The sequence below is a fragment of the Hippocampus zosterae genome, chromosome 9 (assembly GCF_025434085.1).
Source record: "Hippocampus zosterae strain Florida chromosome 9, ASM2543408v3, whole genome shotgun sequence".
Taxonomy (NCBI): Eukaryota; Metazoa; Chordata; class Actinopteri; order Syngnathiformes; family Syngnathidae; genus Hippocampus; species Hippocampus zosterae.
In genome coordinates this window covers 7,574,334-7,601,899 of record NC_067459.1, presented here as the reverse complement: position 1 = coordinate 7,601,899, position 27,566 = coordinate 7,574,334, and the positions used below count along the sequence as shown (strand labels likewise).

At 44.3% G+C, this 27,566-nt stretch overlaps 1 protein-coding gene and 1 long non-coding RNA gene across 2 annotated transcripts; both read right to left on the bottom strand.

The window, feature by feature from the left end:
* Positions 1–12,017: 12,017 nt before the first annotated feature.
* Positions 12,018–16,036, bottom strand: LOC127607082 (potassium voltage-gated channel subfamily A member 3-like). The gene has a single exon (XM_052075165.1). The coding sequence runs from the start codon at positions 15,796–15,798 to the stop codon at positions 14,269–14,271; it is 1,530 nt and encodes a 509-aa protein (XP_051931125.1). The 5' UTR covers positions 15,799–16,036; the 3' UTR covers positions 12,018–14,268.
* A 9,148-nt stretch (positions 16,037–25,184) lies between these two features.
* LOC127607216 (uncharacterized) lies at positions 25,185–25,836 on the bottom strand. The gene is made up of 3 exons (XR_007964024.1): positions 25,779–25,836; positions 25,501–25,621; positions 25,185–25,396 (listed from the first exon to the last, which is right to left on the bottom strand). It is a non-coding gene; the product is annotated as an uncharacterized LOC127607216 (long non-coding RNA).
* Positions 25,837–27,566: the final 1,730 nt, after the last annotated feature.

The following is a 27,566-nucleotide window of genomic DNA, read 5'->3' as shown; positions in this document are numbered from 1 at the left end:
AGTACCTGAACTGAAAGTGAAGAACATTCAATATTTAGTGGCATAACCCCTACTTGCAGTAACTGCATCAAGCCTGTGACTAACTGGTTTCACTAGACTGTTGCAGTGTTCAGTTGAGATTATTTTCTAGGCTTTTTCTGCAGCCTCTTTCAGTTCCTGGTTGTTTCTGGGGATTTCTCCCTTTATTTGGTTCAGGTTCGATGACTGACTTGGCCTGTCAGATCTTCAAAACATGCCGCTTCTTTCTTTTTCAGGACATTCCAAATTATTGTAATGGCGATGCTCAATGTTTGTACAATAACGCTGATTAATGTTTTTTAATGGTTTTCTTTTCCCCCATCAAGGCCTCTCTGGTCAATGTACCGTATGTGTACCACATTTAGTCTATATACTGTGTATATTTAAAGATAGATAGATAAGTGCGTGTGTGTGTGTGTGTAAATCATTATCTATCTATCTATCTATCTATCTATCTATCTATCTATCTATCTATCTATCTATCTATCTATCTATCTATCTATCTATCTATCTATCTATCTATCTATCTATCTATCTATCTATCTATCTATCTATCTATCTATCTATCTATCTATCTATCTATCTATCTATCTATCTATCTATCTATCTATCTATCTATCTATCTATCTATCTATCTATCTATCTATCTATCTATCTATCTATCTATCTATCTATCTATCTATCTATCTATCTATCTATCTATCTATCTATCTTTCTTTATTTTTATGTATCTATCTATGTAATTGCAAGCTTCCCTGGCAACAAACCATTGATTAATAATAGATCAAAAGGTGACAAAAATAGAGCTGAAGCTATTTTAAGATGGCAGAACAACATGGATCAATGGCCTCGCATGTACAACATTCAGAGAAGTGGCGACGGAGGCACTGTGGCCGCAGATGACATCGGGAGGATGGCCATGGGTCAGCGGGAATCCCATGACATAGAAGGGGGGCATGGGAGCGAGTCGGCCTGTTTGTTGATTTATGAGGCTTCGCCAAGGTTCGTGCTGGCAGAGTCCATCAAGGCTGAAACATACGCTGATCCCTCTCACTGTCTTCATAATGGCTTTCCCAAGTACCTCGTGACAGGGCAGCCATTAATAATGAGTCAGGGGTGTGCTCGTGTCAGCTACCAGCCGGGCATTCTCACTTTGCGTGAGCTAGCCACATTTAATTCAATGCGAAGGATCTCGCACCAGTCTTGTGCGTGCAGTGCCAATGGTGGTCAACACGACACAAGCTTGTGAACTGTAATGTAATCATGCTTTTAGAGTGTGCAAAATAGGGCAAGTGGGCCATATGAGGCCCACACCGTTCTTTCATCCAAGCCCCAGAGTCCGGATTAAAGTCTGGACGATTCACCAAGTCGATGCGATTTATGTAGCTGATTATCAATTGAACAAAAAAATTTTCATGGACCACCGCACTAAATCGTCCCGAGATATGATTGTGAGTGAGAATGGTTGTTTGTCTATGTGTGTCATGCGATTGGCAGGCAACCAGTCAGGGTGTCCCCCGCTTACTGCCCGAAAACAGCTGGAAGAGTCTCCAGCACGCCCACGGCCCTCATGAGGATTAGCGGATCAGATAATGGAATAGTGGGTGGATGGAAGCCGGATTTTGAACTTGAACTTGTCACTTGCCCCCCTTGGCTTGGCATGTTTCAATGTCTGGTCGAGCTCCCTTGAATGTACCTTCCAGACAAACTGGGAAGCAAACAGATGAATTCAGATTTTAGGGCGGGAACTAAGCCCAACTCCCGATTGATTCATTTATGAACTGATTAGGATGTTTGCCTAAAGACTTACAGTCCACATATGAGGCAAGAGGATTAAGATTAAAATGTTCACTCGTTTGATGTTGTGCTTCTTGATACGTAGGAAGCCTCATGCGTATAATCCTTATCTGGGAATTATTCTCATACTAAAACCATTTTATCCTTATCCAGTGCCTTGCTCTCCCACCTCCACTGTATGTATCTTACCTACCGCAACAGTGATGCACTTCACTTCCTCTCCAAAGCGTCCTCATCGAGGTTTCTTCTTTTTTTTTTTTTTAAGAGGTGTGCAGATGGAGACAAGGCTGGGGGTGGAGAAGAGGAAGTGAGGATGGGGGAGAGTGGAGTCGTGGATCACCAGATGGATGCCCAGCTGGATTAGACAAGACCACTGGTCTACGGCGACTCTGGATTTGGCCTTTGTATAACAATATGCACCAACTTTCTTTCAATACATATTTTATAGTTACTACAGAGTAGTGGTTAAACATGCCCAGGGGCCTACATACTTGTAACACATTATTCAAATGAGAGGCAAAACCCTTTTTTTTTCCATACGCCAATGGGTGATGTTACGACTGAGCCGAGTGAATACTGCCCAGCAACTGACACCAAACACATGGCAGCATGGATTGAGCCAAAGTTGTTCTCCTAAGAGCAAAATTGCCAGAGTGTTTTGAATTTGAATTTGAATTCACTTTACATACAGTATATATCTCTATCTATAGATGTATAGATATAGATATATACTGTATGTAAAGGAAGGGTGGGTGGATATCTATAGATATATAGATATAGATATACTGTAGATATATAGATATACTGTATCAGGGACGTGCGGTCAGGGGAGGCAGGTGAGGCAGTGCCGCACCTCTCAACGCGCATTGCATTGCGCAATCATCACAAACTGGGTTGATACATGCAACTGGCACGTCCTGCTTGCCGTACATCTGCACATCAGCAATATAACATTTGCAGATACATTTATTTGATCTGCTTTTCCTAAGTCTGGCTAATGTTTTTAAACCATTAAAGTTTAATGTTTTTTGTGACATATTTAGATTTGCTGATGGGAAATAAAACCGCAGTGAAAAGGCATAGGTTGCGGCAGATCGTTCTCTGCCGCAATTAAGAGGGCGTACGTGAGCAAACAGGTACGTTGCGCTCTTCTTCTGTGCAGAGGTGCCAGGCGAGTCAAGTGCGATCCTTTTTTAAATTTGCTACGTCGGACAGCCAAAATGGAAGAAAAGGATTATATATCGAAGCTTAAAAACTTCTCAAAACTGGACTTTCAGTCAAAAGTGGACGTGATTAACACAGGTAGACCAACGCCGGAGTGAAAAGGTTTGCTTCAAACTACGGGACAGCCCGGACAACTTTTCAAACGGAGTGGTAAAGCCGAAAAGAACGGTGATGTGGCTGTCCTTCGAAAACCCGTCTTTACTGTTTTCCCTGCCTTTTGTTCTCAATTTGTCTCGATATTGTGATATAAAAAGCGCAAGGATCGATTTGGCATTGAACGAACAGTGGAGGTTCAACGTTAGCATCCGCAATGCCAAGGTAAGGGAAAAGCGAGAGATTGTGAAAGACCTCATTCATGCAACCTGCTTTTTCGCTAAACGGGAGTTGGCATTTCGTGGTCATGACGAGAGGGCAAGCTCTTCTAATCGTGGCGATTATGTAGAAGTATCACTTGCTTTTGATGAGAAAGATGAGAGGTTAGCTAGACATTTGGACTCATCCAGTGTGCTTTCTGGCTTGTCCAATAGAATACAGAACGATATAATTGAAGCTTTCGGTGATGTGATAATAAATGATCTAAAAAGGGAGATCAATGCTGCCCCATTTGTTTCCATAGAGTTGGACGAGACTACGGATCTCACAAACAAAGCACAGATCTGTTATTTTGCGCTATGTTGCCAAAAGTGAAGTGGACTGTGGTGGTGGAAGCGTTTTTAGGATTTGATGATGTAAGTGATGATAGGTGAGCCCCTGCTGTAGCTGCGTATGTCTTGGAAGTGTTGGAGAAAACAGCTGTGTTAAAAAACTAGTAGCGCAAACCTATGATCCAGATCGCTGGGACAATGATACTCAAATGATGGTCACTGGATATGATCGATGGCTGTCAGAAGCATCGACATGCTTTTTAATGATGGCATATGAGGGCATTTTCAGTGAAACTGATGCACTTTTTAGAGTGCTGCAAAACAAAGTCATGGACATTGGATATTGTTGTGCGCGACCCACGACACCATCGGAGTTGTTGAACGCATGAGACGGGACTTTAACACACTGTATGAGCGATTTGAGCAGAAATGCAGCACACTTGGCCGAAACAACAGTGGAAGAAATCAGTCGGTCAGAGACGAGAGAAAACTAATGTTCGACAAGATTATGGTCAACATCAGTGTTCAGATGAAAGCTAGGTTTGATCATTTTGTGAGCTAGCTTTCCTCGGTTTGGTCGACTGTACAAAATTTAATGACATGTCACAACATTTTGATGACACCAAACTGCAGAGGCTGTCAAAATCTTATAACAAAATAAATTAGTTTAAGAAAAATGCAATAGAATATTGTATTTTTCCCATGGGGTCAAATTTTGGATATGAAATAACCAGTAGCCAATTGAATAAGCTACTGTTTTTGGTTGATACATTTGTAAATCTGACACTAAACGAGTCGGTGCCTCACCAACCATGAACCTCACCGCACGCCACTGATATACAGTATAGATAGATTGATAGATAGATACCACCAATGGGCTTGCAAAAAATTGTGAGGGTTTTATACTCTCTCTGTTGATTCGTCCCCGCCATATAAAATCCACAAATGGTACGTCACTGGACTCTTCTTGTTTGTGAAATGTTTGGTTATTTGTTTGGGTTTTTGTTTTTTGTTTGTTTTAAATAAAAATGTTTAAAAAAATACTTAGGCAACTATATTATTGGGATAACCAAATAAAGGAGAGCTTCCACTCTGTAACGGGCAATCTTCGAATAACGCAAAACGAAAGTCTATGTTTAATAAACTATCCACCATCTTCAGTGAACTTGAATATTTATTGTTAATGAGAACATACGGATTGTATGAATCTAAAAAACAATTAACGCCAATTGTAAAAAAAGGAACTCTAATCAAAGAACATATTCATTTATTTTCAGATTCTAAACTGCATGAAAGGACAAAACATTACTGTTCAGACAATGTATTCTCAAAAGAGCATGACTCAGAAGGCCGATGACATTCTGTCACTGAAGCAGAGATCCCCTCATGTCACCTGAGCAAATGTGTGCGTGTGTGTGTGTGTGTGTGTGTGTGTGTGTGTGTGTGCGCGTGTGTGTGTGTGTGTGTGTGTGTGTGTGTGTGTGTGTGTGTGTGTGTGTGTGTGTGTGTGTGTGTGTGTGTGTGTGTGTGTGTGTGTGTGTGTGTGTGTGTGTGTGTGTGCGTGCGTGCGTGTGCCCGCACTATGTGAAATTCAAGTCAAGGTAAGCGTTTCCTTCGGGCACACTACATTATGTTACAGGAAGGTCACGTTTGAAATAAGACTCCAGGAGCTGCAGGATGGATTTAAAATGATGATGGTGCTGGCGGTGGTTGAGAACTGAAGTAGCATGACTTCGCATTCTGAAAAAACAGTCAGGTGTTATGAGAGAGAGAGAGAGAGAGAGAGAGAGAGAGAGAGAGAGAGAGAGAGAGAGAGAGAGAGAGAGAGAGAGAGAGAGAGAGAGAGAGAGAGAGAGAGAGAGAGAGAGAGAGAGAGAGAGAGAGAGAGAGAGAGAGAGAGAGAGAGAGAGAGAGAGAGAGAGAGAGAGAGAGAGAGAGAGAGAGAGAGAGAGAGAGAGAGAGAGAGAGAGAGAGAGAGAGAGAGAGAGAGAGAGAGAGAGAGAGAGAGAGAGAGAGAGAGAGAGAGAGAGAGAGAGAGAGAGAGAGAGAGAGAGAGAGAGAGAGAGAGAGAGAGAGAGAGAGAGAGAGAGAGAGAGAGAGAGAGAGAGAGAGAGAGAGAGAGAGAGAGAGAGAGAGAGAGAGAGAGAGAGAGAGAGAGAGAGAGAGAGAGAGAGAGAGAGAGAGAGAACGTGCTGCAGTGTGTGCTGCATGCAGTGAAGTTGTCCGCTATAGTGTGGGACAATGGGGCACTGAGTCACTGATGCCTGACTTTTTGGTTGGGCAGAGAACCAAATGAATAGATAGCTCGACTTTTGATTCAACCTTAAATTTAGAGTGGTAGCTAGACTCAAAATGGCCATATCATTTTTCCCCATTGAAATAAATAGAGAAGCAATTAATCCCGTCCAGCCCTTGTGCTCCTTCTGGTGTGTATATCTTGGACACCAGGGGGCAGTATAATATAGAAATACTGTACAGACACACTTGAAGAAGAATCATCCGAAGATTAGTTGTCAAGAATATACAGTGGACCCTACATACTTATGGAGTAGGCACCCACAGGTTCCCCGATTCACAGATTAAAAAAAATATTAATACTCTCTCTCTCTCTCTCTCTCTCTCTATATATATATATATATATTTTGTATGGCTGGATAGCTCAGTTGGTAAGGAAGGCATGGGTTTGGCATACGGGAGACGGTGGTTCGAATCCCGCTTGGGGCAAAAAAATGAGGCCATAACACCATCCAGTGTGGGTCCTTGGGCAAGATCCTTCACGCTAATGCCTACCTCATACAGTGACGAGAGACAATAAAATGAATGACATGCCGGCTCAGACGTCACCCGGCCAAACAAGGTCTGCGTCAGGTGCTCGGGAACCAGAGCACCTTGATGAAAAATGGGCTACTGGAACAAAGCAGAGATGGACGAGATGCGATAACATGGCTCTTTTGGAATGCTACTACTCAAGCAACCCTAGTCAGAGGGGTTACATGCAGAGAATGTGGGCTAAATGGTTACTTCGAAACCCACAGTCACGGTTGACCACGAAACAACTAGTAACTCAGTGTTCCAACATCCACAAACGGCAACTTCTGTCACAACTTGAGATTGATGAGGTACAATGCAGGTTCCATGGTGAAGGGCCCCAGGCTCCCAGATCAGAGGAGGAGGTCATAGATTGGGAGGTTTTTATATATATATATATACAGCGTGAGCGTGGATCGTTGTTCGTCTCTGTGTGCCGTGGTTCAGGGTGTCCACCGCCTCCTGCCCAAAGATGGCTGGGATAGCCATCCCAAGGTGACCCTTGTGAGGATTAAGTGGATGGATGGATCGATAGATAGATCGATCAATAGATAGACAGATAGATACATACATTCCACCAATGGGCACATATAACCACCAAGTGATTTCAACACATTAAATTTATGGATTTCAAAATGGTTTTGTGGGCCGAAGGATTTATTGCAGAAGAATACAAAACTAACTGTACATTAGCGGCCCCAACAGAGTATACCTGTATTGAAGCCGGCCCAGTAGGAAACAAACAAAGCATACAGATTCTAGTGACTGGACAATTTGATGGATGAAAATGGGTGGCTTAATCTGCCTAATTGTTATTCCACATGAAAATCATGTTTGGATGAGTGGGGGCACATAGAGCAGTACTTTCCGAAGCTAACATATTATGTGCCCGGGTCCACACTTGAACTTCACTTGAAGCTCATTCATAACAAACTTGAGGAAGTAAAAACGGCATGTGCATTTGGAGCAATTATTCACAGCTGCCAGCGTTTTATCATTCCTTGCCCGCCCGTGATATTTCCTGAGCGTGCCCTAAAACTGCGACTTAGTGCTGCAGGAACTTGCAGGAAGTAAGGTTGTTGCCATTCATGTATCCATCCATCCGTCCATCTGCTCTTTGGCGTGTGTGTAATTGCACTCCGAGAGCCATTCATAAAGTTCACTGGTCTTTACAGAGACAGGGGCTCGGGGCCTCCACTCAGACAAAAAGGAAGTCCTGCATGAGAGCATGTGCCACGGGAAGCACCGTCTCCTCAGAAGGAAGTCATGCTGAGTCCACTGAGTATGACCACACATAGTGCATGCAGCCTGCCAGCCTGGCCATAGATGCGACATGAATGTGGCTCAGATTACCCAGAATTCTCTGATCAGCATGGTTGAAGTGGTCTTGGTCATGTGACTATCCATCCATCCATTTTCAACACCGCTTATCCTGAACATGGTCGAGGGGAGTTGCTGGAGCCTATCCTAGCTGACTTCGGGCTGAAGGCAGACTACAACCTGAAGTGGTCGCCAATCAGTCACAGGATAAATATCGAGACAAACGACCATTCACACCCACAATCACACCGTCACTGAGTGGGAACCGATCCCACGCTGCCCGCAAACAAGTCCGGAGTGTGTACCACTAAAACCATCAGCGACTACGTCGTTTGACTACTGAGACTTAAATATCATATTGCTCCAAATAGTCACTTTTCAGGAGATGCCGAAAACGGCACATTTGTTCAACCATTAGTCTTGCATCATTACATCAGAGAAGGCCATTTTCAACACTTTTGATTGGCCAGTAATTTCATTAACAACAGCAACAACAAAATGCACGTGTGGACTCACTGACCCATAGTATAGATTTCTAAAAAATCGAAACTGACCAAATTGTGGCATATGATGTTTCGGCTTGACGTCAGATTGGCCCTTTGTCGTCAATGCTTGACATGCTTTCATTAATATTATCTAATTTTTATTTTGGGTCGTATCATTCCTAAAATAACCAGTTTTTTCGTTTGATTTAAGTATTCAAAACACCACATTAAAAAATTTACATTTTTCTTTCAATTCCAAATGAATGAATTTGTGTTGTAAATTTCCTCCATAAAGCTGTGCAAATGCCCTCTGGTGCGCTCATGTGACCTGGACTTGAACCATCCTGGCAACCACCAACCGAGCACCTGGCCTCCTCCCACTGCTGACAAGCATCTCAAGGGATCGGGTCTCCATGACAACCAAAAGAAGACAGAACGGAGTGTTTCCCAACGACAGCGACACTGCTGATTTTTGTCCACACTGCATCTTATCTCCATATTCTGTGCAAATATTTGAAAACAGTAGTGACAAGATAAGCTCTTCTCTCCGCACAGTAGAGGCAGGTCTTCACGTGTGAAGGTGTTCCAAACATTGCCGCCATGCTGTGGAGGATAAGATTAAAGGCTGTACATTGAAGGGCAAAGAGAAGGTACTAAGTGTTTGAACCGACTACACTAGATTTTATGTGGCCAAAAGTGAACAGTCGGCAAAAAGAGAGAGACTTTGTGTGTGTGCACGTGTGCGCATGCAGTTCCAGGAAGTATCAAGTCAGCACTTCCTTTAAATAAACCATACATCTGTGCCTGAATCACTTCCTGCCTACTATTTGGCTTACGGTCCTGTTACCCTCCTTCAAATTAACCTCAGACCAGATACTTGATGCACGGATGTGAATATTTGCCCCGTGTTGGGAAATTCATGTTTTATTGTTTGGATACAATTGTGGTCAAGTGTGAAATGAAACAACCAAGTAAATGTTCATCAATATGTCGGTGGGAAAAATGTTCTAAATGTTGATGGACTGTGGTGTATGTACGTAATAACCGCCCCCAAATTGAGTTTCTCACCCCAGACATGCCATTATTTAAATTTAATTAATGACATTTAAAGTGGATAGCAAAAATCCTACACTGTCAGGAAAAGCCTACTAGAGCTAGATGAACTTTATTTGGGGTTAATCAGAGACTTGCTGTGGCAGGTGTGTGTTGACTCCTATCTTACATGAGTTTGCATGTGATCAGTTATTTCTGAATTCATCTCCATCCAAGTTTCTTAGAGTGTGTTCACACTTATGCAACCAACTAATATCAGACAGTTGTTTGTTTTTACTTCCCATTGAAAAGATTTTTGGTGGTAGGCCACATTAATGCTGGATTTATCTTGCCCTCATTTATATAGGGCAAGGGTATATATATATATATATATATATATATATATATATACACATAAAGGTATATGCCAAAATATTTTCCATTCAAATGAAGAGAAAAATTTGATCTATCCATTCATTCATCCATTATCTGAATAGCTTTGTTTGTTTGTTTTTCAACCCAATTAAAATATCTACCAATTCTTCTTGGTTTAGTGACCATTTATAATCACAAATCTATCCGTCCATCTATCCATTTTCTAATCCGCTTATCCTCACAAGGGTGGATAGCCGTGCTGGAAGCTGCGCAGCCAAGACGCAACCCATGCAGACACGGGGAGCGGAAATCAAACTGCAACTCTGCAGTATGAGGCGGCCGTGCGAACCAGTCCCACACCGTGCCGGCCGAATCATTGAGGTCAAAAATGAATTGTAATAGCTCGGATTATCCACTAGATGTAAGCGTTCAGCTACTACGGTATTTGTGGCTGCAACACGGTGCAGAAAGACACAACCAAGTAAAATCCTAAAGTTTGGTTCAAATTAGAACGAATCTGAAATGCGTGGATGATTTGTAAATATATTGTCTGATTCCCCGCCCCCCTACCCCCAAACATATAGTTATTATTTTCAGGTGGGGGGGGGGGGGTTCAACAAATTATTGATGAATGTACTGTATATTATTTTTTATTATTTCTTTATTGGATTGTATTTTCTTATTTTTCTTCGTGAAATTAATAAGTTTAATGATCAATATATTTTTATGTATTTTGATTTGTTACAGCTTGACAGCGCTCATGTGTGTGTGTGTGTGTGTGTGTGTGCGTGTGTGTGTGTGTGTGTGTGTGAGTGTGATTGGCCTGGTGGTTGACTGGTTAATGCGCCGTCCTCGCAGTGCAGGGGTGCAGTGTTTGGGACAATTTAGAGTGTTCTATTAACCTGTCATGCATGTTTTGGGGATGTGGGAGGAAACCGGAGTACCCGGTGAAAACCCAACCAGGCACGGTAAGAACATGTATACTCCACACAAGAAGGCCGGAGCTGGAATCGGACCCTGCACCTCTGCACTGTGAGGCGGATGTATTAACCAGTGCAGTCGTCCTATTATTATTATTATTATCCATCCATCCATTCATCCATTTTCTTAACCGCTTTATAATCACAAGAGTCGCCGGGGATGCCGGAGCCTACCCCAGCCGTCCTCGGGCAGTAGGTGGGGGACACCCTGAACTGGTTGCCAGCCAATCGCAGGGCACACACAGACAAATAACCATCTTCACTCGCAATCACACCTAGGGAGAATTTTGAGTTCTCAATCAGCCTGCCATGCATGTTTTTAGAATGCAAATTCCACACAGGAAGGCCGTAGCCATGATTGAACCCACGACCTCTGCACTGTGAGGTCAACGCGCTAACCAGTGGACCACCGGGACACCTGTGCACCACTATTATTATTATTATTATTATTATTTCTGTTATTTTATTTTTTTGGGCTAATATTAGTAGCAGTTGTAGTTGTTATAGGATGCAGTAGCAGTAGCAATCTGAAAACACGATGTCTGTGGGAAAATAAACAAGGCCAGATTTAGAATTAGCACACATTTTTTTAAAAATTAGCTACAATAGTTACCGGTACTTGGCATCTCAGATTTTTTAAAAAAGTAAAAATTTGTTGACCTCTATTATTAATCCTAATTATAGTTGATACTTTAAGTATAATTCACTTAAACTGTGTGTTAATGACAATAAATGGGCTTGAAAAGTTGAAAGCCAGTAAGTGCCTCCTTAGAATGGTTGTAAACACCCTCAATCAGGAAGTAATTGCATAATTTAAGCATGTGTTTGTTTGTGGGACAAAGTGGAAAACACATTTTTCAACAACATACTCAGTTGTCTGGATGTTATTGTTGTTGGTTACACTTTTAGCTTGTATAAATTAGTTCACAGACCCCACGCCATCCCCCCCAAAAAATAATGAAATACATTTGAAACCGAGTCTAAAGAATTGTCATCAGTGTTCCAACACTTTTGGGGGCAAACTCAAAATGTAGATTAAAGGGATTTAAATATATGCAACCGGAAAGTGAACAGATAAGTAAAGTACGTGCTGTTTTCTAGACTATAATGGGCAGGCCAGGCTTGTAGGCAAAGGAAGGGAAGTCCTCGTGAAAAACAAACAATGCCTGGGGAAACATCAGAGGATGTTGCTGTGGGGACCGTCGTTGTCATGGCAACTGCATCAGTAACCGCAAGGGGAGCTGCGGGGCAGGATTTCCTCTTGACCACGTGAGCTAACATTCACCTTTAGACTGATATGATCGCCAATCCTTACGACTTTCAGAAGTCGGTCATTTTGATGGAACAATTTCCATTTTATTTACATTATATAGAGGCAACTCTGAAGTTCAATCATTCAAGACGGGCTTTCACATCACGATCGGCACTCTATCTGAATATATACCTGATTTATCATCTTCACAAGTGATGATCGTTACAAACAATACACATTTGTATCTGTACTCTAGCCACTTGACAATAAAACATTTGAAGCTTGACACATGAAGTTTGACTTTAAAAGTTGACAGCACATAACATTCGGCACACTCGAGTAATAAAAAGCTGAGGCACACATGCTGATAATCGGGACAAAGTTCTTCTCCTATGGTGTGTGTGTTTTTTTTTTCTTTCCTGATCTCCTGACACCGGTTCGATATTTACAATGGTAAATCCTTGCGTGTGGACAATAGTTGTGGCCAACTTTTTCTTTGTCATGTTTGGGCTCCCTTATTTAAAATTTAAAAAAAATTGTCAAGATTTTCAATATTACTTTGCTTAATGCGATCCAATTCTGAGATTTTCCTTTTGTAAATATATTAATGAATTTAACAGCAGAGGATTGCATGGGACCCAAATCATTTATGTATATTCAATTTCATACAAATTCCAGCAATAGACATAAAATGCCGCTGGCTGACAGTATCGGTTTGTAAAATGCCTTCCTGTTTGCTCTCCGTTACGTCAGGTTGTCAAGGCGGGCAGTTTTGCTTTATTTTACTTTTATGACATTGTGGTTACGTTGCCTTTGTCCTCATTTGACAGGTAAGAATGTTTAAATGTTACTAGAAACTCTGCCTGCACAGAGAATCATCGAACCATAAACATTATTTGTACAAAACTATTACAGTGAGAGGGGTGCTTTTATGAGTATGGGGTACTATTCTGAGAGGAGTGCTTAACTGTTAGAAAAAGCTGTCAGTGTAATGCATGACAATCATAAAGAACACAAACTCGCTGATGCCCCGACAGCAATGAAAAGCAAGTATTTTCTTTGCTTTCTCAGCAGACGATGTGCCACGAGGGATCATCAAGTGTGCCGCAGGAAATGATCCAACTTCATTTCAACGGTCCTAAAAAAATGCTCTAATAAATGTATGGCAAATGATGGAGTTTTTGTTCATCCATTCATTCCAGTGCCTGTCGAGTCACACGCAGAACAGTTAAATGTTTTTTTCCACTAGATGGCAGAAGGTACACAATTAACCTGCAGCGGTCAGGAACAAGCATTTTGTGAGATTTACTTTTTGTACTAGTTTTGTTTGGTGGTGTGCCATGAGATTTTTCTAATGTAAAATAGGTGCTCTGGATCAATAATGCTTGGGAAATACTGTATTATCAGTGCGAGTGTGCCTAATAAAATGGCCTGTGAATGTACAGATTCGGTACCCAGTCAACAACCGCCCACCCTTCCCCACACACTAGATATGTAAGTATAGGCACCATCAGGGAACATGTATATCTACACAGTAAGCAAGCCAATGGTCTTCTATATTTTCTCATTAAACAAACACTTCGAAAAGTAAATTAGGATCAATAATCATAATACTACCGATTAACTTTCAGTTGATTGGGGTGTACAGTTTTGGGATGAAATTAGAGGATGAATCTAAAATGAAGCATTACCTCATTTTGTTTTTTCTTAACAGATGTGTTGAACTGTTAAGTGTTTCATCACTTTTTGCATATCTTGCTGTTTTCAAATAGGGAACCGAATAGCACAATTTACATTTGTACCGGTAGGTGTTTGAGACATGGCCCAATATGCTAAGATGTCCACTTTCGGTGACTTCTCCAGTCTTTTGTTTTGTTGCAATCGGCTGATGACTTGGTTGTCATTCTCATTTGAGTGGCCAGCACTGTTGATCGTGTATGTCAAAATGTGAACAGCACGATGAAGAGGCCTGTTTAATTCGAATATAACCAGTAAATGTACAGTATTGGTTAATAATTTGGCTTTTCGGCTTTTTGTTTAAACAACGGCAAGTATTAAATGGAAGAGTTGATGTTTAGAGGTCAAAATAAGTTCACCTGAAAGGTTTCCAGCGCATTTTCGGTTCCTTCTAAAATTTCACCCAAATGCCCAACGTCAGCTAAGTTTTTGTGAGTAATGTATGCCGTGTGGAAAATGATAGCTTATCATTGCTAGTTGTATAAATTAAAAAAAAATAAAGACGGACATTTACTCCCCTCAGATATGATTTTAAAAAACATATTAACACACTTTAAAAAAAAACAATGTTGCTACTTTTGTCCCAGTGTTCCACTTTAGACGTCGGTAAACATCTTGGTGATATTCACGCAGTTGTGGCTGTTGAAATGAGGCTGCTTGACGCCCTCCTCCACCCCGGCATGGCCTCCCTTTCCGAGGCTGCCGGAAGAAGCGCACGACCCCCGCGGCTGTAGTAGCTCCGCGCTGGGCAGGTGGTCGCAGCTGGCGTTCAGGGCGCACGGCGGCAGGTCGTCAGCATCCGTCTCGCGGTGGTAAAAGTAGTTGAAGTTGGACACGATGACGGGCACGGGCAAGGCAATGGTCAGCACGCCGGCGATGGCGCACAGAGAACCCACGATCTTCCCCCCGATGGTCACCGGGTGCATGTCGCCGTAGCCCACCGTCGTCATGGTGACCACCGCCCACCAGAAAGCGTCTGGAATGCTGCTGAAGCTCGACGTGGGGTCGTCCGCCTCGGCGAAGTAAACCGCGCTGGAGAAGAGGATGACGCCGATGAAGAGGAAGAAAATGAGCAAGCCCAGTTCTCTCATGCTGGCCTTGAGGGTCTGCCCCAGGATCTGGAGCCCCTTGGAATGTCTCGAGAGCTTGAAAATCCGGAAGACCCTCACCAGGCGGATCACGCGAAGAATGGCGAGCGACATGGCCTGCTGGCCCCCGTTACTCTCCGTCTCGGCCAGCTCGGTGCCCAGCGTGATGAAATAAGGGATGATGGCCACTACGTCGATGACGTTCATGATGTTCCTAGAGAAGGAAGTCTTACTGGGGCACGACAAGAAGCGCACGATGAGCTCGAAGGAGAACCAGATGATGCACAGGGTCTCGATGACGAAAAAGGGGTCCGTGAAGGGGCTCGGTGCGTATGAGGGGACGCCGCTGATCATGCTGGAATTGCGGCTGAGCTGCGCGGATTGGCCGCGCTCCTCCCGGAACTCCGGCAGGGTCTCCATGCAGAAGATGACGATTGAGATGAGGATGACGAGCACGGACACGATGGCGATGCCCCGCGCCGGACCCGAGCTTTCCGGGTACTCAAACAGGAGCCAGATCTGCTTCTGGAAGTCATACTTGGGCAGGACGCGCTCCTCCTCCCTGATGAAGCCTTCGTCCTCTCGGAATTTCTCCATCGCGTCCTCGCCGAGTTGATAGAAGCGAATCTCCTCGGAGAAAATGTCGATGGGCACGTTCACGGGTCTCCGGATGCGCCCGCCGGACTGATAGTAGTAGAGGATTGCGTCGAAGCTGGGTCGATTGCGATCGAAGAAGTACTCGTTCCGGAGGGGGTCAAAGTAGCGCATCCTCTTGTGGGGGTCGCCGAGCAGCGTCTCCGGGAACTGGTTAAAAGTTTTCAGCTGCGTCTCGAAGCGCAAACCGGAGATGTTGATGACCACGCGCTCGCAGCAGCCCAGCTCGTACATACCAAAGTGGTGCAGGTTCTGACTTTGGGTCGGCGTAGCCCCCTCCGGCATATTCTCCAATGTCATGTCGTCATCGTCATGAGTGAGCCACTTCAGGTACCCAGAGGGGAACGCGGGTGACTGGATCACGCCCGAGTCCCGGCGGTCCATACAGGTGGCCTAGAAGGAGGGAGGAGGGAGGAGGGAGGAGGGGTGGAGTGGTGGGAGGAGGGAAGCCTCCCCCCCCTCCAGAGACTGAAGTGCTGAGGTCGACCCACCCGCCGAGCCACTGTCGGCCGTCACCGGGCGCTCGTCCACGCAACCAAGTGACGCGCTTGATATGTTCGCTCCAGCAAGCAGGATCCCCCTTCCAGGCTCCACTCCCCGCCCTCAAACACAAAGCAGCTCCACACCCACTAAGCGCAAGCATCTCTCTCTCTCTCTCTCTCTCTCTCTCTCTCTCTCTCTCTCTCTCTCTCTCTCTCTCTCTCTCTCTCTCTCTCTCTCTCTCTCTCTCTCTCTCTCTCTCTCTCGCTCACTCTCTCTCGCACTCTCTCTCTCTCGCTCTCTCTCTTTTACACACACGTCCACGCGCAGGGAAATTTAATGGCAAAAGCAAGGGGCCAAGGCGGTCACACGAGACAGAGCAGCACAATGAAATGCATCGCACCATTAAATCATGATGGCAAATTTTGAATTCTTTACATTCCTTTGTATTGTTAATGTTCCATGATTTATTCAAGTACAATATTTTATGGGCATATTTTTATTCTTAAAAAAATTAAACGAAAATTTGTCTGTGGGTGAAAAAAAATTATAGGTAAATTTTTATTATTAAAAAGATTAAACAAAAATTTGTCTGTGGGTGATGCGGTGGCTCCCCGGGCATTCACCTGACGGGGACATCCCTTTTGAAGAAAAAAAATGATTTGGTGCACGGGCGTCCCGGTGGTTAGCGCGTCAACCACACAGTGCAGAGGTTCAATTCCAGCTTCGGCCTACCTGTGTGGAGTTTGCATGTTCTCCTCGGGCCTGCGTGGGTTTTCTCCGGGTAATCCGGGTTCCTCCCACATTCCAAAAACATGCATGGCAGGCGGATTGAATGCTCTAAATTGTCCCTCGGTGTCCCTGAGTGTGAGCGTGGATGGTTGTTCGTCTCTGTGTGCCCTGCGATTGGCTGGCAACTGGTTCAGGGTGTCCCCCGCCTACTTCCCGAAGACAGCTGGGATAGGCTCCAGCACTCCCCACGACCCTCGTGAGGATAAAGCAGAACAGAAAATGGATGGATGGATGGATGGATGTGGTGGGCCGGACATAGGCCCACCGGAACTTGAGTTTGAGAAAAGTGTTGTATTGGATATTATTGAAGCGTGTTGGTGTACCTAATGTTGTGTCCAGTGAGTCCCGTGACAGAAATGAAAATTTCTAGTGGCTGCCAGAGTGGCCGAAATGCAGATAGATGTGAGCAACACAATGACTACCTGCTTGTAATTATGTCCCCTCGGCTTAGGTGCTGTTGTCGCTCTCCGGGGTGCTGAACATGTCACGTGTCACATGCACACGCGCACATATAAACAAATAAAAGCATGCTAAGATTAGCTCCGATGCATAAACATCCCCACCCAGCACACACGCCTGAGCTATACAGCATTTTTCATTTTTCTCTAACAAAATTTGCATGAAGAAGCGTCCCGTGTGTGCTCCTTTGTCAACGCGCTGTTGTTTCAAGCTTCATCAAAGGCGGCTGACATTGTGTGCGGTGAGCAACACGTGTGCGAGGGGAAGGCGAGGTGGGTGAACGTGGGATGATTATTAATGAATCCAAATGGGATTCGGATGTGTCTTTTATGCGTGGATCATTTTCATTTCAAAATGTTAAAACTCAAAGAGAGAAAAAAAAGAAAGCCGAGCCTATCCAAATATCCAACCTGCAGAAAATGCTCTTAAAGGGCTTATCGGGCTGGGATGGTACAATTTTCACTTACAAGCTCATTTTTTAAAATCAGGAAATTGATATTGCTTGCATTTTCAATTTGATCAATTTGTTTATATCGAAACGCCATCACCCTCTTCCCATGTATTGGTTATGGGAGGAACTCGACAATATTTGTCCATTCAAAATCTTTGTAATCACGAACAATTTCCAAAGACGGCAATCAATCAGCACCAAAACGTATGTTGATATTGCCGCTTATGGCCACTTCAACCTTTGAAAATAGTATGAAAAAAGTATGATCCTCGCCATGGCTCATGCGGAAGTAAGCAGTTCACAATTGTCTCATGCCAAATTGCCTTTCTTTTGACAAACCCCAACGATATGAACACAATGTGTTCCGAGATGCTTTTTGCAAGCCGAATGGACTATTTGCACGCAGGCATTTCCGCATTTGGGCTACAGAGGCATGCTAACACCCGGTCGCTTTTCTAAGGCCGAGCAATAGTTTCAAACTCTTTATAGTATACTCGTAATCTGCTGAAACGATGTCAAGTGAGCATGAATGACACATTATTTTATTATTCACTCCTATTATCCAAAGTGTCGGCAGAGCAATCAAAGCATCATATCCCCTTCGTCACACATTATGTATGATTTAGTGTATCTCAAGTGTGTATCACAGTGCATGCAGGGTGCTATGAATGGCAGACTTGCATGGCTTATTTTGACACGCTCAACCCAACTTTCTTTATAGCGCACAAAAAAACAACCACAAAAGAGATTTATTATCATTTTACTGTCACGGTCTCTCATGAGGTGCAAAAAATGAGTTTATGAAACCATAAAAGACAAGCAATAATAAAATAGTAATAATCTCAAACATACTAGTAACTGGAGAATGAGGATAAATCTTCCCGCAGAGCGGCTGATATCGGCACTCTATAGAAGGCTGCCTCGAACGGACAACGGGGAAGAGAGTGCAGCTTTGCGATTCGCCGGGGACAGACACGCTGTCTTCATCGATTCGATGTTGCAATCTGTAAATTGTCTGACTGTATAAACCTTTTATCTTCTTTGTCGTACCAAGCTCACCGGTAAAGGGTTTCAAATAAAAAGCTAAACATAATGGTCGGCACACCATAAAGTTGGCCGGAAAAGGCATTTCTTTGTCTTTTCAAAATCACCACTTTGGAGAAGGACATTTCGACGTTGAAAATCCCAAGCTCTGAGCTCTTGAATATACAGGTACCTGTTACAAAAACCCACATGAACAAAATGTTGATGAATGAGGTCATTTTTCCTCCGGATGGCATCCCAGTAGATTGGAATAAGCAGAAGCCATATTTTCCACTGGAAATATTGTCATAAAGTGCCGTACATGGAGTCCTTTGCTCTTACGTCAGTAGATATTCAAATTTTATTTCTATAAGTGTTCGCTTGACTCGTCATTTTTCCAGATCCACTTCCAGGATGTAGACCCTCCGCTGCCTATCTGCAAAAATGATGCACTTGGCTGAAGTCATCGCTGGAAGTCGTTTGCTCTGAGTTTTTCAAAATTTGTCCATTCATCCATTTTCTGAGCCGCAGATCTTCACTATGGTTGTGCGTGGGTGTGCTGGGTTTTTCACATTCCAACTTTGAAATGTCACCAAGCCAACCTCAACGCCATTGCTGCTCTCAGAGAAGCAAGTAACGTTCGGCCACTGAGACAGCCAAGGTTATTGTATAAAATGATCTTCCCACTCCCACTCTATAGCGCTCAACTTTTAGTCTTTAGTTTTTCCTAAATTGTGACTGAAAGACACTGATCTAAAAACAAACTGACCAATTTTGGCAAAAGCCTTCTTACGTTCAACTGTTCTTGATTTACCAATTTCTTTGTTCAAGGGGTTGCGACTACAATATTAAATTGGAAGTGGCAGGCAACATCCAGAGAATGTTTTGTCTTAAATTAGTCCCCACGGCAACCAAAACACTGAATGTTGTTTGTTTTTTTTCCTCCAAAAGGATAAATAGTTTGAGTTGAGGATGTTACATAACTTCCGCTTTGGCTTGTGCAGGAGTAAGTCGACTTAGAGACTTTATTTGATGTGCTCCCACTGCGAAATGAATGATGTCACATATTGGGATTACATGGAGGAGGCTTCCATTTATGTGTGTGCGTGTGCGAGGCTACTTATCACCACGCGCAGACAAAAGACTGAGAAGACCCCGAAAGAGATACTTTCCTTTCATCAGATCAGCCCTATCTGGCCACTCGGCATCTGTTCTCTTTGATGCACTTATTTTTTTTAGGTCACACTACGTTCAAACATGGCAGCTTACTGTGTCTGGACTTGTATCGCAGCTCAGGGTCCTGAGTCCACAGGGTGAGTAAATTCCGTTTTCACTGGGGACAAAAATGATTGATGGTCGTCAAGGGACGTTTCGTACCGCCGCTCCGATGAGATGGAATGCACGGGGACCAGAGAGCGAGAGGAATCCCATCCAGCCTCTTTTAGGCCCAGGCTGTAAATTCCCACGCTCTCCACCACCATCTGGTTATTTATTGTCGACAGCGCTATTTACTTATACAGATCTTCAGGCCCTCTTGCTTGATCTTTGAGCACATGAGTACTTGTTGTTAGCATTCATGTGTGCTGGTTTCAACATGCGGTAAACTTGCACAGTCAAGGTGAAGGTCAAGGTCATGGTGAACTTTATCATCCCTGAGGGGCAATTCCTTTTGCAGCCAAATGTCAACATCAGAAAACATCAACAATCCACACACACACACACACACACACACACACACGCACACACACACACACACACACACACACACACACACACACACACTGACACATTGACAATGATGTATACAGTGATCCCTGGTTGTTTCGCATTTGGCTGATCGCAGCTTCAGTGCATCACGGATTTTTTCAAACATATTCATCTAAAAAAAAAAAATCAATCATTTTTTTTCATATATTTATATATATATATATATATTTTTTTTTTTTTTTTTTTTTTCCCAAGATGGCGCCCGAGTAGGCAGCCTTCGGCAAGTGCTCTTCAAGAGCCTTGCTTTTTTGTTCTTTTTTGCTGTTTTTGTCTTTTGTTTTGTCACATGTTGTTTGTTGATTCATTGTGTGGACCTGATATGGACTGTTTTCAGCGCTTTTTGGCCACGACATTCGTCAAAGGAGCAGTATCTGTGCTTGGTGGTTGCGCCTTCTCGGCAGCACGCCTGTACCAGCACAGATTTTGATTGGGAGGAATGTCGGCGCCATTGACTGTCGGTGCTGGACAGACCTGGGGCGCTTGTGTTTTTTGCGCCAGTAATGGGCAGGTGCTTGGTGGTTGCGCCTTCTCGGCAGCACGCCTGTACCAGCACAGATTTTGATTGGGAGGAATGTCGGCGCCATTGACTGTCGGTGCTGGACAGACCTGGGGCGCTTGTGTTTTTTGCGCCAGTAATGGGCAGCATTTTTCACAACCCCGATTTGTTCAGTGGCTATGTCAGCGCTGTTGGACAGTTGGCGTTGGTGCGGCTGGATGGATGGCTGCTGAAGTTGAGGATGAGGAGAGAAGAGCGTTGGCGAAGAGCGCCGATGCGTATTTGGAACCGTGAGTTGCCGCTTGGAATTGAAATGGATTTCCATGGGACAGGAGAAGTGAACCAATCTCTTTTTTCGTCAATGGATGCTACAGCTTCTTGTTGACTTTGAAACTTAGCTTGTAGCCGACGTGTGCACATTTTGAGCATGACGTCTCTGATCCACTGGTTAAAGGACACTTTGATTCTCTCCTCTTTCATCTCAAACCGCTTCAAACAACAAAGCGTGTGACGGAAAAGTGGTTAGGACTGCACGACTGTCCGTGTTTTATGTTATGTGTTGTGTTTATTATTTTACATTATGTTAACTGTTTTGTAAAGCGCTTTGTTACAGCTGCTGCTGTTGTGAAAGCGCTATATAAATCAGCATGTATTGTATTGTATTGTATTGTATATACACTTAGTACAGTACTGTATATGTTGCACTATGTGACTCGCTGTTGTTTTGCTGACTTTCGCAGCTTCTTGCGGAACATTTGCTGACTTTTTGCGGACTTAAAAAAAAACATTTGTTTACTGCATTTTGTTATTCATAAACTAACCTAATTTAGACATGCTTAAATCTATTAGGATACAGCATTAAGTCATGTTAATTACTTCAAAATTAACTTCTACATGCATGCATACCATTAAATTTGGCCTTATACTGTATATATTATGTACATGTACCTATATGTGGGTGGGGGCACTACTTTGCGAATTTTCGTTTATCGCGGGTGGTTTTGGTCCCCATTAACTGCGATAAACGAGGGATTACTGTATTGATACAATGATAATGCAATAAGTTCAGTACAATATATGAAACCGTAGATTTGCATACAGTATGATCGGGCCAAATCCTCTTGACCCTCTTCCCTACACTGTGCAGGAAATACAAATGTTGCTAATAGGACCACTGTTTTCATTTTTGCTCGCCTCTTTTTTGGAAAAGATGTGTGCTAGAGGGGCCAGAAAAGTCACGAAATAGAGCAAAAACGGCGCTAACTTGGCAACACTCATTCTTGTACTCCTGCTCACACATCTGCATAAAATAAAAGCACAACTTTCAAAATAAAAGTTCAACATATTTTATGTTTTACTTTTGACCTTATGGTCACTCTGAGGGCAGCTCATAGAATGTAGGTGGGCCGGATGTGGCCTTCGGGCCGTAATTTATACCTATGTATTGTATCCCCTCTGCCTGAAACAAATCTGTTCATGCAAAGTCCGAAGATGGATTCGTCCATTGCATGAGAAGGGAGGGGTGCACTCGAAACAATATGAGATAATAAGCAATTATCTGTTGTGTAATGTGTAAATTGAATAAAACAACAACTACAACAACAACACAGTACTACTACTACTACTACTACTCATCATTCATCTTCTGAGCTGCTTGATCCTCACTAGGGTCGCGGGGGGTGCTGGAGCCTATCCCAGCTGTCTTCGGGCAGAAGGCGGGGGACACCCTGAATCAGTTGCCAGCCAATCGCAGGGCACACAGAGACGAACAACCATTCGCACTCACACTCACACCTAGGGACAATTTAGAGTGTTCAATCAGCCTGCCACGAATGTTTTTGGAATGTGGGAGGAAACCGGAGCACCCGGAGAAAACCCACGCAGGCCCGGGGAGAACATGCAAACTCCACACAGGGAGGCCGGAGCTGGAATCGAACCCGGTACCTCTGCACTGCGAAGCCGACGTGCTAACCACTGGACTACCGGGCCTCCCTTACTACTACTACTACTACTACTACTACTACTACTACTACTACGAATTAAGATATCCTTTATTTGTCCCGCAATGGGGAAATTTACAGTCAGAGTTCAGAAAGGAAACCACAAGGTAGGGAGAGGGGAAAAAAAAAACACGCTCGAACTATCCTCTTCTGAGGATAATTTAAGTCCAGGATAAAAAAAAAAAACCCGAGCACATAAATAAGCACATGACAGTTACAACAAGTCACAAGACATAACATGTAATGAGCGGGAGGGTGAATGGGAAGGGGTAGGGGGAGGGGATGACCGCGACCCGTCCGACCAGCTGCACGGCCGCCGTGCGCTCCGCAGATCATTCCACGTCGCGAGGGAAAAGAAGAGGAGCGATGAAGACGGTGAGGATAAGGATGTGTATGCGCGTGTAATTGTCCGGTAGTGTATGTGTGAACAGGCCGCAGCTGCTTCGTCAAGGTCTGCTCATGAAGACAGTCCTGGCTTATCAGTCCATGGCCGAGAAGGAGGGGGTGATGGTGGGGACACTAGCTTCCATGCATACCTTCCATCCAGGGGAAAGGGGTCCAAATAGCGTTGTTTGTTTTGGAGGGACGGACGCCAACAATTTCAGGTGGCCTTGAGTCCGTGGCTGTATCCCTTCACTGGCGCCGATCAGCCAAATCCTCAATTCCTTTTCGAAGCGAGAATTCCACTTCTCCCTGTTGTTGTTGATCGTACGGATAGTACGCCAGAACCGCAATTGCGGCCGAGCTCAGTCACCGCTTGAGTCTGAGTGTTGGACATTCGCGCTAGACCATCGAGAATGACCGGCAGCTTCTTCACCTCCAATAAAGCTGCTCCCGTCGGTTGGATTTTGCGATAGCACAGGAAACTGCTAACACCAAACTGCAGCATACCTGCTATCAGAAGGCCGATAATGTAGATGTCTTCCTCCTCCTCAACGGACAGTATTGACAGGCACACCATTCTCCGCTTCCTCCATGGATCGAGGGTTTGCCCAGCAGCAAATGTCCCGAGGGGCAAGAAGTCTCCCCACTGCCTGCTCTTCTCGTCGAGAAAATCTTGTTGATTGCATCAAGAGACGAGCCAACCAATTCCTCAGTGGCGAGCTTTTGGACAGGAGCAGGCCAAAAAAACGTCCGCCTTCGTCGAGAGCCAAGCAGAAAGATGGTTTCCTCTCACATTTCAAAAAATAAAAAATAAAAATAAATAATAATAATAATAATAATAATAATAATTATTATTATTATTATTCATTCATTCATTCATCTTCCGTACCGCTTGATCCTCACTAGGGTCGCGGGGGGTGCTGGAGCCCATCCCAGCCGTCTCCGGGCAGTAGGCGGGGGACACCCTGAATCGGTTGCCAGCCAATCGCAGGGCACACATAGACGAACAAACATCCACGCTCACACTCACACCTAGGGACAATTTAGAGTGTTCAATCAGCCTGCCATGCATATTTTTGGAATGTGGGAGGAAACCGGAGCACCCGGAGAAGACCCACGCAGGCCCGGGGAGAACATGCAAACTCCACACAGGGAGGCCGGAGCTGGAATCGAACCCGGTACCTCTGCACTGTGAAGCCGACGTGCTAACCACTGGACTACCGGGCCTATTATTATTATTATTATTATTATTATTATTATTATTATTAGGTGGCACAGTTGTCGACTGTTTAGCATGTTGGCCTCGCAGTGCACAGGTGCAGGGTTCGATTCCAGCTCCGGCCTCCCTGTGTGGAGTTTGCATGTTCTCCCCGGGCCTGCGTGGGTTTTCTCCGGGTGCTCCGGTTTCCTCCCACATTCCAAAAACACGCATGGCAGGCTGATTGAACACTCTAAATTGTCCCTAGGTGTGAGTGTGAGTGTGAATGGTTGTTTGTTTCTGTGTGCCCTGCGATTGGCTGGCAACCGATTCAGGGTGTCCCCCGCCTACTGCCCGAAGACAGCTGGGATAGGCTCCAGGGCCCCCGCGACCCTATTGAGGATCAAGCGGCTCGGAAGATGAATGAATGAATGAATGAATAACATAAAACACGGACAGTCGTGCAGTCCTAACCACTTTTCTGTCACACGCTTTGTTGTTTGAAGCGGTTTGAGATGATAATAAATAGGAATTTATTATCTGTTATGTAGCTGCCAGCATGGTTTTGCATCTACAACTGTTCCAAGACATTTTCATAAGGTCATTCATCGATTTGTTGATGAAGTGTATCCAATATCATTCACATCCATGCATTCATTTTGCAACATTCAATGTGTTCAAATAATGTGAAGATCATCTGAATGAGGATGCTTGTGGGCTTTGACTTCACAAATTTTTATTGAGAAAAATAAGATGTTCCAATGTTTTAAACTTCAGCCTGTTGCGTCTTTTACAAGCAATTTCTCCTGCTGTGGAGAACACACGCTCACAAGGGACGGATGAGGCTGGCGTACAAAGGAACTCCTTTGCGAGGTGGGAGAGGTTTGGGAAAGAAGTGTGTTGGTCCTTCCAGTACAGCTGCTTCCTGGAACCTTGATTGTCAAACATGGAGTGGAGAGTCAACCAATAATAATTACTGATTGTCAATTAATCATCAACATAGCAACCGTGAAAAGATGAGTGAACGTTTGTATACCTGGCGTAATACTGGGTGTATCGCGAACTTCATTCTCATGCTTGGCCCGATAATGCCTCAGCATGGTGGAGGTGCTTCTGTTGGTGTATGACAATTCGACTTGGCAAATTCGACATTTCACCTGTAATGAAATGTGAATAAGAAGTAACTAAGAGTTACCTTGAAATGTATTCGGATTAGAATGGTACAACACATGTCAATAATCTGAGAGGCACAGTGCCTCTCGCCGAGAGGCTCTCGGCGACAGAAGGCGATTTGGATAAATCAATAAATAATACCTTATTCTCCAGGACATCAAAATGGTCCCACACGGCGGATGATTTGCGTCTCTGCTCCATATTCGGCAAGGAAGGCAAGGCACGAACACGAAGTCTGCACTGACACGAACTTCGACAAGCGAGCGTGAGTGAGGTCTGGCTTGTTTCGGCAGGTGGCATTGTGTCGCCAAACGCACTTCCTTATAAACACTGTGCGGCGGGCTTTTGCTGCGTCAACGCCCTCTGCACTGAGTCGACGCCCCCTGGACTAAGTGGCGCAGCCTGGACTGTGCCAAGCAGCCGATGCAGTCTAAACTGCACCGGTGCAGTTCACGTGTCAATTAGCAGCCTGGACTGTGTTAACGCAGCCGATGTGTCAATTAGCAGCCTGGACTGTGTCAACGCAGCCGGTGTGTCAATTAGAAGCCTGGACTGTGTCAACGCAGCCGATGCAGTTCACGTGTCAATCACGTGACGTAATGAAGCAGCCCATGCATCGACACGTGGTTTGCTCTGTGAGCCCGGCGCATGTGTCAATGCATCGGTGTCACTGGACCCATCACTAATTAATACACTTCTTCAAGTTCACCCTGCTCCTTCCTCCTGCCTGCTTTTTGGGGTCCACCACCACGAAACATGACATCATGGGTGGAGTTTGCATGTTTTACCTGTCCCTGCGTGGGTTTTCTCCGGCTACTCCGGTTTCCTCTCACATTCCAAAAACATGCATGGTAGGCAAATTGAACACTCTAAATAGAGGGTGTGAATGTGAGTATGAAATGTTTGTCTGTGTGTGCCCTGTGATTGGCTGGCGACTAGTTCAGGGTGTCCCCCGCCTTCTGCTCGAAGACACCTGGGATAGGCTCCAGAACATCTGCGACCCTTGCGAGAATGAGCACATTAGAAAATGTAGGATGGATAATAATAATAATTTATTAGTTTTTATAAGAGATTTAATTCATCTGAAAATGTACCCATGCTTTGTTTGCTTTGTTTCAGGCACAAATACTCCAAATAATGTATCTTTGACTCATTAAATCTGTATCTGTCAATTAAAAATCTCATTGAAAACAAAATATACGAGTAATAGCCAGTCAACGGTGAGTACATGTTTTTGTGACACCCTATATTTGCATTTGTACTGAATTCAGATTTGTTTGGATTCGTATAAAGGACGTGAAGTGCGACTGTCTTGTGCTTTAGAGACACATACAAAAGACGGAGTAAACAAACACAGTGTGGCTTAGTTTAAAAGTTAGTGGACATCATAGGTCACAATACGCTTTTGCCAGTACAGGGGAACTTCGGTATTTGACACCGTTCCCTTCTAATAATGGAGACAATTTAGTTAAGATGGTAAATGGGTATGCATATCTTGGTGTCTTGCGCTTAGTCTGTGTCTATGAAAGTGACATCTCTCTGGACGCTCTTTGAGTAATGGAGCCCAAGGATTTATATGCTGCCTCGGGTGTGGCTGTGACAGACCAGACAATCAATAAGAATGAGAGGGAGCGAGACAGAGAGAGAGAGAGAGAGAGAGAGAGAGAGAGAGCGGCATTGATCGGGCGCTCATACATGGGTTGTCCAAGCGGAATTATTACGCACTCACACGATAGGCCGCCGTGAGGCAAGGTGAAGGCCAAGGTCGTAAACAGCGCTGGGCGCGTTTACTCGGAGCAATGAGAAGCGGCCGTTGACGATGTTGAACGGCAGCCGTTGCCACTGATTTGTCTGGAGGCCGATGGGGCTGCTAATGTGGCCAAACCAGCTTCACAACAACAATCACGCAACAAGAATAAACGCCTGCCT